Source organism: Vicia villosa, linkage group LG4, assembly GCF_029867415.1.
Source record: "Vicia villosa cultivar HV-30 ecotype Madison, WI linkage group LG4, Vvil1.0, whole genome shotgun sequence".
NCBI lineage: Eukaryota > Viridiplantae > Streptophyta > Magnoliopsida > Fabales > Fabaceae > Vicia > Vicia villosa.
The window spans coordinates 159,662,567-159,675,293 of record NC_081183.1 but is presented as its reverse complement, the minus strand read 5'-3'; the positions used below and the strand labels follow the sequence as shown (position 1 = coordinate 159,675,293).

General features: G+C 34.0%; 1 protein-coding gene across 1 annotated transcript; it reads right to left on the bottom strand.

Moving 5' to 3' along the window:
- Positions 1-424: 424 nt before the first annotated feature.
- On the bottom strand, positions 425-2,494 carry LOC131600111 (myb family transcription factor MOF1-like). Its single transcript, XM_058872332.1, has 5 exons — positions 2,164-2,494; positions 1,950-2,066; positions 1,480-1,600; positions 1,056-1,284; positions 425-735 (listed from the first exon to the last, which is right to left on the bottom strand). The coding sequence occupies exons 1-5, from the start codon at positions 2,288-2,290 to the stop codon at positions 544-546; spliced, it is 786 nt and encodes a 261-aa protein (XP_058728315.1). The 5' UTR covers positions 2,291-2,494; the 3' UTR covers positions 425-543.
- Between the last annotated feature and the right edge of the window lie 10,233 nt (positions 2,495-12,727).

Sequence of the window (12,727 nt, the reverse complement as noted above, 5' to 3'; positions counted from 1 at the left end):
GGTGATGTAGCTTATTTGCGAAAGAATTATAAGATGTATGGAAGTATACTTTTGAATTTGTGAAAGGCAATTTTAGATTTTAATAGGGTAACTCTTCACTATGGTTGGGAAGAAAGAGCACACCTTTTAAAATGAGACCTTATTTTTCAAATGTGGACAAAACCTCTAAAATCTTAGATTATAGTTAAATTAGACAACTTACTCACACATAAGGGGACTGTTTTTCCTAATTTTTGTAACACATTTAAAACCCAATTTTCATTGCAAAGGTAACTTTCCCCCAATATAAAGCTTTCTTCCTCCTCATTAATATTGTATTCTTCTCTTTAATGGTGTTCAATATGTAAGGCAACATGGAGGGTGATGAATTTGACACATCAAATCATAGGAAAAATAAAAGAAATAAGAAGTTATTCTTCTTCCTCATGCGGTTTCAGAATATATACACCAATGTTTTGTTCCAAGAGTATAATAGTACTACCTTTCTAGGAATGTTAGTACTAAGTACTAACATGCATAAAAAAAACACAATTCACTTAACATTCAAATGGCCAAAGATAGATCCAAATTAATTCTGTTTTGGACAGTAGAACAACCCATATAGTTACTAAATCCAGAGTCTCTCACATCATTATTTTTTTGAGGCAATGAAATTGACAATGACAATTCACAACCTTCTTCTTCTGCACGTACACTCTTTTCATTCACATTCTTTTTTTCACTTAACTTTGTAACCTGCAAAAAAAGAATAAAATTATTTAAAAAATGATGGTATTTTGAATTTATATATTTAAGCAGGACCACTAAAATGTTACTAGCTAGTCTGAATTTACATAATTTGGTAGGACCACTGAAATGTAGAAATGATTAGTGTACAAATTCAATGCAATCATTATAGTTTTTTTGGCACAGTGCATGTGCAATTGATTCTCAATTTCCCTTACCATCAATTTTATTACAAATTTATTGATACGTTTTCGGATGTTTGGCGTAGATTAGTCACAGTTTAACATCAGCAAAACAAATAGGACTATGTTTTATGGAATTATAAGTACCTTAAGCAAATGAGTTTCTTGTTTTGGTAGCATTTTGCAATATTGTGGTTCAGGAGTGATCTTCCATATTGAACCATCAACACAAATGTTCTTTATTCCTTTCTGCTGTTCCTGAACCATGTCATGCACATAATCATAGAATCTTGTGTATGGATTTGGAACTGCTTCACATAAACTTTCCCTGCATTCTAAGATTCCTGAGAATGAACTTTTCTTCTCGATTCTAGCTCTGATAATCAAGAGAATCCAAATGTTAATGAAATAGTTTTTAAACCAAAATAATTTCGTATCAGTGTCTGGTTCTGTCTGATTAGACGGTCATTCATGTGACTGAGTACGTATTGTGAAGTTACGATAATTTTATTATATTACTTTTTAGTCCTTTGAAAAGTATGAAATTATTTGGATGGATAAAAAAATTTACCTTTTTGGGGAGAAATTTGTGTAGCTAAAGAGGGAATCAGATTCCTTTCCAATAGATTCATTTCCAAAACCATCATCATTCTCTTGAAAAGATTGTCTTTTATGTACGGGTATAGTCCTATCTGCCACATATAAACCAACACATTAAGGAAATTATATATTGTAAAGTTAGTTGGGAATAATTACTACATGGCCCAATACCACTAACATGCATGGTTTTGATATGAAATAACACTAACTATATATGAACTCATATTATAATACTAAGGTTCATCATAACCAACTGTCTCGAATTTTTGAAGGTCTTGCGTAAATCAATTATAGTTTAACCGCGACAAAATAACTAAATGATATATTTAATTGTGACAAATATTTTATAAGATTCTATTTTAGCTACGGTTTAAGCATAGTAAATTTTGAGTCATGCATGGCCTCAAAAATGACTCGGATCATAACAAGAATTTCTGGTACCTTGGTTATTACATGAGTCATTTCTCATGCTCCTATACATCTGCAAATGGCTTTTGACATGTGAAATTGTAAGCCCTTTAACATCCATCAACTGAAGAACAAGCTTAGGAGTAGCCTCTACATAAAACAAACATGAGGTATCAAACATAGAACCAACAAAAAAACATGAAAAGAAGAACAATAAGAAACAATGTAGAAATGAATGAATATATACTTTGATGACCACCAAGAGTTTCAATGGCATAAACAAAGCAACGATGAAGTTCTGGTGTCCATCTCAAACGAGGAACTTTCGATCTTACATATTGTCTCACCACACCTTCCCTCCCACAACTAGCCATTTCCAAATCCAAAAGGGTCCTCAAAAAATCACTTTTTTTCGGTTCTACTTAGCTTGATAATAATAGTAGTAGTATAGCATCATAGTAGTAGTATATAAGAAAGAGTTAGAAGAAAACAGAATGATGATTGTGAAAGGGTTAAAATATCGAGAGAAAAGGACATGACAAAGGGAAGAGTCTGCAAATTCCTTAACATGTCACTGATAATACCTTATGCCTTATGGTAGGTGCTGTCCCTTAACGTGTCCCCTCCCCTACCCCTATATAACCTTAGTTACAAAAAATGAAATCTCAAAAAAAAGCACTTAACTTTTTCAGAGATTAATATCACGAGGGAGGTTTTCTGATATTGTAAATCATTGTGCCTATACCACAATATACCAATACTACCATATAGGTACTTTCAGTATCTTTTGTTACTGTCAAACTTTGACCTTTGGATTGACTAGTAAATAAATACTAGTATATGCGACAAGATTGTAATAATCACTGTGTAAGAATATAATAGATCCCATCAAAATTACTTTTTCTTATTTTGTTTTGTCTTGTTGGTTATAATATACTAGTATTAATTATGTGAATGAGATATTCTTGTATTATAGTATATACTTTTGTATGACAGAATAGAACTTTATCAGAAGATATATAATAACATGTATCAGTATCTCCTTTTATGCAATTGTTAAAGTGATGCAATGATCTAAAATAGATCATAGGATGAGAGTATAGTATGTATCATCTCATGAAGTGTTGCAATCAATGTCCTAGTTACATTGTTGTATGCAAAAGTTACAAAACAATGTGTTTTATTGGTTTGAATTTTGAATGAACTGATATTTGTATGTTTTTTATTTTACTTTTTAAGTATATTTGTATGGCTTTAATAGATATGCATGGACTACTATAAAATAATTTTACACTGTCATCCAATAAAAAATCATTAATATATCATGTTATTAATTTTTTTTTTAAAAATAAAAGAGTGATTTAATTGGATACATGATTGTGATTGATTGACAGTATAAAACCAGTGTATCACCCTTTTTGTCGTTTTTTTCACTATCCTATTTTAAATTGAAAAAACTTTATGTAATTTTAAAAAAAAAAAATTTAACCAGGATATATATTAATTCAAAAAACAATGGATTACAGTACCAGGTATATAGTGTCAATTTTGTATGTTTTAATAGCATTGTTCTTTTAACTCAACAAGTTTTATTTTGTAAAGAATTTGAACAATCTTTTGTAAATCATTCATTACTTTGGGCACAAGTTACATGATCGCATACTACATTTTCAACACCACACTTGTATCAAAAGACTTGCATTGCGTTTATCTTTTGCATTTTCTTCGGTTGAGCTACCATCATTCTAAGACAACAAAAGATCATCCACACTCTTTACAAATTAAAACATATCGAGTTTAAAGAAAAATGTTATTAAAGCATACAAAATTGACATTGTATACCTTACTCCCCAAAAAATACACTAATATTAATACATTTTAAATTTCAAGGAAAAAGAAAATGGTCATCTTAACTAAAAATGTTTTTCTGATAATCAACTATAAGCCCACACATAGTATATACTAGTGTTTTAAGAATTAGAAAGGACCAGCTGGACTGGGGACCGACTAGATAACCGATCTAGTTCAATAGCTGAATCGAAAATGTCATTGAATCGGTGTGAATCGGTCAAGTCAAAACCGATGTAAACCGCTAAAACTGGGAAAACCGACCGTTTAAGTGTATTTTTATTTATTTATTATTTAAAAAAATTAAAACGACATCGTTTTGACTATTTTAATAAAAAATAAAAGAAAAAATAAAAAAAAAAATTGTTGTAGATACAATTGATTTTGTTACCGATGATTTTGATATTGAAGAAATAGATCTCAACATTGAAACACTTTTTCTTTTCTTGAAATTAAATTTACTAGACAATAAAATTATTTTGTTATAAATTATTAAATTAGATTATGTTGCGATTAAATTTTTGTTTGTAATTATATTTTGTAATTTTGTACTATTTTATTATGTGTGATACCTATGTTTAAAATTTAAATTTAAATTATAAACATGTGAATTTATTTATAATATGATATTTTTAAAAAATTTAAGTATTAGTTATATTTTGTAGAGACTGAATCACCCGATTCGACAGGTTTTATATTTATATAATTTTGTTAAAACGACCGGTCTATTTAACCGAATTATCCGGTTTAACCCAGCTTAGTCATGTGGTTTGACCAGTGACCCAGTGGTTCGACCAATAAACCAGTGACTTGCCTTCACTGGTTTAATTTTTCGATCCGATTTTAAAAACATTAGTATATACTATAGTTTCTTATTTAAAAGTAATATTGGACATATCGGCAAAGGATGAATTTCATTGAAATCTCACATCTAGTGGGGCTTTCACGGTGTCTAGTGTCTCGCAAAAGGTGTCTAGTACAAAAGAGATAGCTTGGACAACCTCCACCATCAAGTTGTTGGACGTTATTTGGAAGACAATCATTCCGGCAAAAATCAAGATTTTTTCTTGGAGATTCTTCACCAATAGACTTCCGTTGAAAGATAGTCTCGTTAATAGAGGTGTGTCTACCTTAGATTCCATTGATTGTCCTTTTTGTTCTAATTTTCGGGAATCGCTGGATCATCTTTTTTATCAATGCCAAGTAACAAAGGAGGTTTGGAATAGAATTTATTTGTGGTTGGGCAATGATGCCAATTTATCTAAAGAGGATCTCAAGAGCTTCGGGATGATCCAGGAAAAGGTGAAAAACAACAAAATCAAAGCGATTCTAAACTCTATATGGATAGCTTTAATTTGGTACATTTGGAATATGAGAAACACAGTCATTTTTGATAGCGGCATTTTTAGTCATGAGGAGGTGATTTCTAATATCATGTTTTTCTCTTGGAGATGGGTTAGTAGTAGGGAACCATCGCGAAAGCTCAACTTTTATGATTGGTACAAATTTCCTTTACAATGTAACTTTTATTCTTAATGTATTCTTGATGTAAGGGTTGCACCCCTAGTGCGATATCTTATATTCAATTGCTTATTAAAAAAAAAAAATATATTAGTGTATTTTTATAGTGTGGGTATATAGTGCCAATTTTATCTGTTTCAATATCATTTTTTTAACTCAACGAATTTTACTTTGTAAAGAGTTTGGACGATCTTTTGTAAATCATTCATTCATTAGGGCACAAGTTACATCATCTTTTCTTAATTTTTTTGTAAATCATTCATCTTGCTTACTACATCTTTACAAAGTAAAACTCGTTGAGTTAAAAGAAAAATTATATTAAAACAGATAAAATTGGCACTATATACCCGACACTATAAATATACACTAATACTTACTACATTTTCAACACCACACTTGCATAAAAATACTACATTGCCTTTATCTTTTGCATTTTCTTCAATTGAGCTACTACATCTTTACAAAGTAAAACTCGTTGAGTTAAAAGGACAATGTTATTAAAACAAACAAAAATGAAATTGTTTATCTTACACCATAAATAGTAAATTGATACTTAAAGTATTTTAGATTTCAAAGAAAATAAAAAGGTCATGCAGTCATGCTAACTATAGATTTATGTGCTTGCATGTAAAATTATATGCAACCGTCAAATGATCTTGGTGGTTTTGATGATGACAACACCTTGAAGGATAGAAAAACACTTAGAAAGGGGGGGATTGAATAAGTGTGACTTTAAAAACTGGACGATAAAAATAAATTGCACAAATATTTTTATCCTGGTTCGCTGTTAACGAAGCTACTACAGTCCACCCCCGCAGAGATGATTTACCTCAACTGAGGATTTAATCCACTAATCGCACGGATTACAATGGTTTTCCACTTAGTCCGCAACTAAGTCTTCCAGAGTCTTCTGATCACACACTGATCACTCCAGGAACAACTGCTTAGATACCCTCTAAGACTTTTCTAGAGTCTACTGATCAACACGATCACTCTAGGCTTAGTTCACTCCTAAGATTTCCCTAGAGTATTCTGATCAACACGATCACTCTAGTTACAAACTGCTCAGCCAACTGCTAAGACTTCCTAGAGTATACTGATCACACGATCACTCTAGTTCCTTACAACTTAATGTAATCTATTCAAGAGTTTACAAATGCTTCTTAAAAGCGATAATCACAATTGTGATATTTCTCTTAACGTTTAAGCTTAATCTCACTAAAATATTACAACAGCAATGTAGTGAGTTGATGAAGATTCTGAGTTTAGATTTGAACAGCGTTTCAGCAAGTTTGATATAAGTTGTTTTGGTGCAGAATCGTTAACCTTGCTTCTCATCAGAACTTCATATTTATAGGCGTTGAGAAGATGACCGTTGAATGCATTTAATGCTTTGCGTGTTCCGTACAGCATTGCACTTAATGTTATACGCTTTTGTCAACTACCTCGAGCCTTGTTCACGCTGTGTCTACTGACGTAGCCTTTAGTAGCTTTTAACGTTCCTTTTGTCAGTCAGCGTAGTCTGCCACCTGTACTTCCTTCTGATCTGATGTTTGTGAATACTACGTTTGAATATCATCAGAGTCAAAACAGCTTGGTGCATAGCATCTTCTGATCTTCTGACCTTGAAGTGCTTCTGAGCGTGATACCATCTTCTGATCTTCAGTGCTTCTGATCTCATGTTCTTCTGATGCTTCCATAGACCCATGTTCTGATTCTGCTTCGACCATCTTCTGATGTCTTGCCAGACCATGTTCTGATGTTGCATGCTGAACCATTTGAGATACAACTTCTGAGCGCTGAATTATGCGTACTCTTTATATATATTTCCTGAAAGGGAAATTGCATTGGATTAGAGTACCATATTATCTTAAGCAAAATTCATATTATTGTTATCATCAAAACTAAGATAATTGATAAGAACAAATCTTGTTCTAACAATCTCCCCCTTTTTGATGATGACAAAAACATATATAAATGATATGAATTTGCGATCAGAAAGAGTAGACGGCAAAAAGACAAATTACACAGCTATAGCATAAGCATATGAATATGTCTCCCCCTGAGATTAACAATCTCCCCCTGAGATAAATAATCTCCCCCTGAAATAAATACTCGAAGAACTTTAATAAAAGACTTCCCTGATTATTTCGGTAGAGACGATCATATAAGCTTCTGCCTTCAGAGAATTCATAGCTTCTGACTTCTGCTTCCATTGGACAGCTTCAGAACTTGAATTTCTTTAGATCCTTAGAACACTCACAGCTTCTGATTTCTGCTTCCATTCAGGACAGCTTCAGAACTTGAATTTTCTGGATCTTTTAGAACATTCACATCTTCTGATTTCTGCTTCCCTCGGATAGCTTCAGAACTTTGAATGTCTACCAACATCACTTCATGCTAGATTTGTATCAGAACATTGTTGAATGTACCAGAGCATCATCAGAGCATCTCTACATCCTGAAATGTTACAGAACAAAAACTAAACGACAAAAGTCAGCATGAACGAGTTAGAACATAAAATGTATGTTTGAACACATTATATGTATCAGAGCCATATAGGCTGAAATAATGTATCAGAGCAAATAATGTATCAGAGCCATAACATTATATGTATCAGAGCAAATAGAATTTTGTCAGAACAGGATAGACAATGATATTCAAATTCTATTATCAGTGCTTCTGATTCATTCTTCTTTCTTGCTTCTGATCTCTGAAGCTTGACAGCACTCAGCTTGCTTCAGTTTCCATGGTTTTGCTTCTAGTGTTTGCTTCTGAAGATTAACTTCACTTCTCTGTACCTGCAAAACACTTAACCCATATAGAACTTGCAGTTCTTGTTAGTGAATGTGTGGGAGCCTTTACCCAGCAACTGATAGATTAATCAAATCATTTATCATTTATCTTCTCCCCCTTTTTGTCATAACATCAAAAAGAATATTTAAAAAAAAATCAGATGCATAAAACGACAAATAAGACATTTACTGGAATGGAAAACAAAGAAACTTTTTCATTTATAATCAAAAAAGGATTACAAGAAGTTCCTATGTTTAACAAGCAGATGCAACAAGGGAAAAGAAAACTACAAAGACCAAATCCTAAGACCCTAGCTAAGACAACGTCTGTGCCAGCATGCCATGAAGGAGTGAAACGCTTCATTGACTGCTTCTCGGGCTTTCAGGCGAGGAGTCAGGGAGACTTGGTTCTGATGCAGATCTGCCACCATCTTTACCAGAGACAACATTCCCAGCAGGTGAAGATGAAGAGACTTCTTCAGAAGAGATTAAGGGAGAGGAAAGGTTAGATGAGGAGGAGGCTGAGTCTTGAAGGTCGAAAGATGAGGAAGAAGATGGAGATGATGGAGGGCTTTCACCAGGAGGATGAAACACTCGTCTAGAATAATTTCCAGACAACATTGCTTCGAAAGGATTCACCTTGAGAGGATCATAGGTGATTTTGATCTTTTTGGGTTTGGAAGGTGATGTTTCAACAGCTTTTCTTTTGTTGTTTTGATCATTTTCATTATTTCCTGGGCTTGATGAAGAGTTCATGATGGGTTTGATATGGAAGAGAGAGAGAGAAGAACTTGATGAGGAAAGCAAAGAGATAGAGAAAGATGAGAGGGAAAGAGGAGAGTTTGAAGAGTATTTAAACAAAATAAAATGAAACGAATGATGAATAGCATTTAATGTTACGTGACGTGAGGAGAGATAATAAAGACAAATGAGGTGACTAGCACAGTTACCTATGGTCGGCGACCCTTCAACTGCACGCACGTTTATCCACGAATAGTAATGACAGGTTTACCATCCCGAGATAAAACGTAACAGCTGTTTTGCTTTAAAAGAGGTTCTGAATCAACTTAGACAATGAAACGTTAGTAATAACCGAATCATAATTTCCAAAAGATTTCAATCAGAACTTCTGACAAAAAAAATGTTCCACATTCATTTCAGAAGATACTCATACATGAGAACTTCTCATCTTCTCATTCTGGGCATAAATCCATACTGATGTTCTTCAGAATGAACTTAAACCTATCTTCAGCCAGGGGTTTTGTAAAGATATCAGCCCATTGATGGTCTGTATCAACAAAGTTTAAAGATATGACACCCTTCTGAACATAGTCCCTTATGAAATGATGTTTAATCTCAATATGTTTAGCTTTTGAATGAAGAATAGGATTCTTAGATAAACATATAGCAGAAGTATTATCACAGAATATAGGAATGTTACTCTCAAATATCTGATAATCTTCTAACTGACTCTTCATCCAGAGCATCTGTGTACTACAACCAGCAGCAGCTACATATTCTGCTTCTGTCGTTGATAGAGCAATAGTTGCTTGCTTCTTGCTGTACCAGGAGATCAAGTGACTTCCAAGAAATTGGCAACTTCCTGAAGTACTTTTTCTTTCAATTCTATCTCCAGCATAGTCAGCATCGCAGAATCCTACTAAGTTGTATTCTTTAGATTTTCTGTAAACTAAGCCAACATTAGTAGTACCTTTCAGATACCTTAGAATTCTCTTAACAGCAGTTAAATGAGATTCTCTAGGATCTGATTGGAATCTAGCACACAAACAAACACTGAACAGAATGTCAGGTCTAGAAGCAGTCAGATATAGAAGAGATCCAATCATACCTCTGTATAACTTCTGATCTACCTTCTTACTTACCTCATCCTTACCTAGGATGCATGTTGGATGCATAGGAGTTTTGGCTTCTTTGCAGTCCAGAAGATTAAACTTCTTCAGAAGTTCCTTCACATACTTGGTTTGGTGAACATATGTTCCTTCTGATGTTTGATTTATTTGTATTCCAAGGAAATACTTGAGTTCTCCCATCATGCTCATTTCAAACTCAGCCTGCATAGACTCAGCAAACTCCTTTCCAAGTGTAGCATTAGATGTTCCAAAAATAATATCATCTACATATATTTGACAAATTAAAATATCCTTTTCAAAGGTTTTACAAAAGAGAGTAGTGTCCACTTTTCCTCTAGTGAAACCATTATCTAGAAGGAAAGAACTTAAGCGTTCATACCAAGCTCTGGGAGCTTGCTTCAATCCATATAATGATTTCTTTAGTTTAAACACATGATTCGGAGACATAGAGTCTTCAAAACCAGGAGGTTGATGGACATAAACTTCTTCATCTATATAACCATTTAAGAAGGCACTCTTAACATCCATTTGATAGAGAGTGATGTTATGTTGAGTGGCAAAAGAAATTAATAGACGAATAGATTCTAACCTGGCCACTGGTGCAAAGGTTTCTGTATAATCAATCCCTTCTTGCTGACTATAACCCTGAGCCACCAGTCTGGCTTTGTTTCTTACCACTTCACCTTTCTCACTGAGCTTGTTTCTGAAGACCCATTTTGTACCAATTATATTGAATCCATCTGGTCTAGGAACAAGATCCCAAACATCATTCCTTGTAAACTGATTCAGTTTTTCTTGCATAGCAATTATCCAGTCTGGATCTTCTAGAGCATGATCAACAGAAGTTGGCTCGATCAAAGATACAAGACCTAATTGACAGTCTGCATTGTTCTTAAGGAATGCTCTTGTTCTGATTGGATCATCCTTCTTTCCAAGAATGACATCTTCTGAATGACCAGAGATGAGTCTGGATGATCTTCTGACAGATGGTTCTTCAGAAATACTTAGATCCTCCAGAGAAGCTGATACTTGATCTTCTGGTTCTTTGCTTCTGAGGAGCTCTGCTTCTGATGCGTTGCTTCTTGGCTCAACAACTTCTGATATATCAATATCACAATCTGCAAAATTATCAAACTGCTTTGGTTTTTCATAACCAAGCTTATCATCAAACCTGATATTGATTGATTCTTCTACAACCAATGTTTCAGTATTGTATACTCTGTAGCCTTTTGAGCGTTCAGAATATCCAAGAAGGAAACACTTTTGAGCTTTGGAATCAAACTTACCAAGATGATCTTTAGTGTTCAGAATAAAGCATACACATCCAAAAGGATGGAAATATGAAATGTTGGGCTTTCTATTCTTCCACAATTCATAAGGAGTCTTATTTAGAATAGGTCTGATAGAGATTCTATTCTGAATATAGCATGCAGTGTTTATTGCTTCTGCCCAGAAATGCTTAGCCATATTGGTTTCATTGATCATGGTTCTGGCCATTTCTTGCAGAGTCCTATTCTTTCGCTCTACAACCCCATTTTGCTGTGGAGTTCTAGGACAAGAGAAATCATGGGCAATACCATTTTCTTTGAAGAATTCTTCAAAGGATCTGTTCTCAAATTCACCACCATGATCACTTCTGACCTTTATGATTTTACACTCTTTTTCAGATTGAATCAGACTTTATAGTTCCAGAGCCAATTATCTTGCCCTTCTGATCTCCTCCAAACTTGACTTCTCCTCCAGACTTAAGCACCAGGTCTTGGAACATAGACCTTCTTCCTGTCATGTGTCGTGAGCATCCAGAGTCCAGGTACCATGACATGTTGTGCTTTGTCCTTCTTGCAGCCAAGGATATCTGCAATAGGAATAATCTTATCCTTAGGTACCCACATTTTCTTGGGTCCTTTCTTGTTAGATTTTCTCAAGTTCTGATTGAACTTGGGTTTGACATTATAAGCAATAGGAGGAACAACATGATAATTCTTAATGTGAGTTTCATGATATTTCCTAGGTTGTGTCACATGCTTTTTGGTGTGTGTTATGTGAAAACTTTGAGCATGTGAAGTGTGCCTAATATCATGGGAGTGGCCATACTTGAACTGATCATACAATGGCTTGTATGTAATTTTCATTTCATCAACAGGTTCAAGTTTGTATGGGGTTTCACCCTCATAACCAATGCCAACTCTTTTGTTTCCAGATACGGCATATATCATAGAAGCTAGCTGACTTCTGCCAATACTTCTAGATAAGAACTTCCTGAAACTTAAATCATATTCTTTCAGAATATGGTTTAGACTAGGAGTGGATTTTTCTGAATCAGAAGGAGATCCAACATTATTGGATAATTTTAAAAGTTTTTCTTTTAATTCAGAATTCTCCAACTCAAGCTTCTTTGTTTCAAATTCAAATTGCTTTTTCAGCTTTTTGTATTTGAGACTAATCTGAGACTTGAGTTCCAGAAGTTCAGTTAGACCGGAAACTAACTCATCTCTAGTAAGTTCAGAAAATACCTCTTCAGAATCTGATTCTGATGTGGATTCTGATCCGTCATCTTCTGTCGCCATCAGCGCACAGTTGGCCTGCTCATCTTCTGAATCATCCCAGGTTGCCATAAGACCTTTCTTCTTATGAAACTTTTTCTTGGGACTTTCCTTCTGAAGATTTGGACATTCATTCTTGTAGTGTCCAGGCTCATTGCATTCATAGCACATGACCTTCTTCTTGTCAAATCTTCTTTCATCAGATTCTGATTCTTCAGGATCTTCTTCTTTGG

Coding starts and splice junctions, on each gene's coding strand:
- LOC131600111 (XM_058872332.1), bottom strand. CDS start 2,290: ATGGCTAGTTGTGGGAGGGAAGGTGTGGTGAGACAATATGTAAGATCG. Junction 1,601..1,949: donor TGACTCATGTAATAACCAAG/GTACCAGAAATT, acceptor TATATGTGGCAG/ATAGGACTATACCCGTACAT. Junction 1,285..1,479: donor ACAAATTTCTCCCCAAAAAG/GTAAATTTTTTT, acceptor CTTGATTATCAG/AGCTAGAATCGAGAAGAAAA.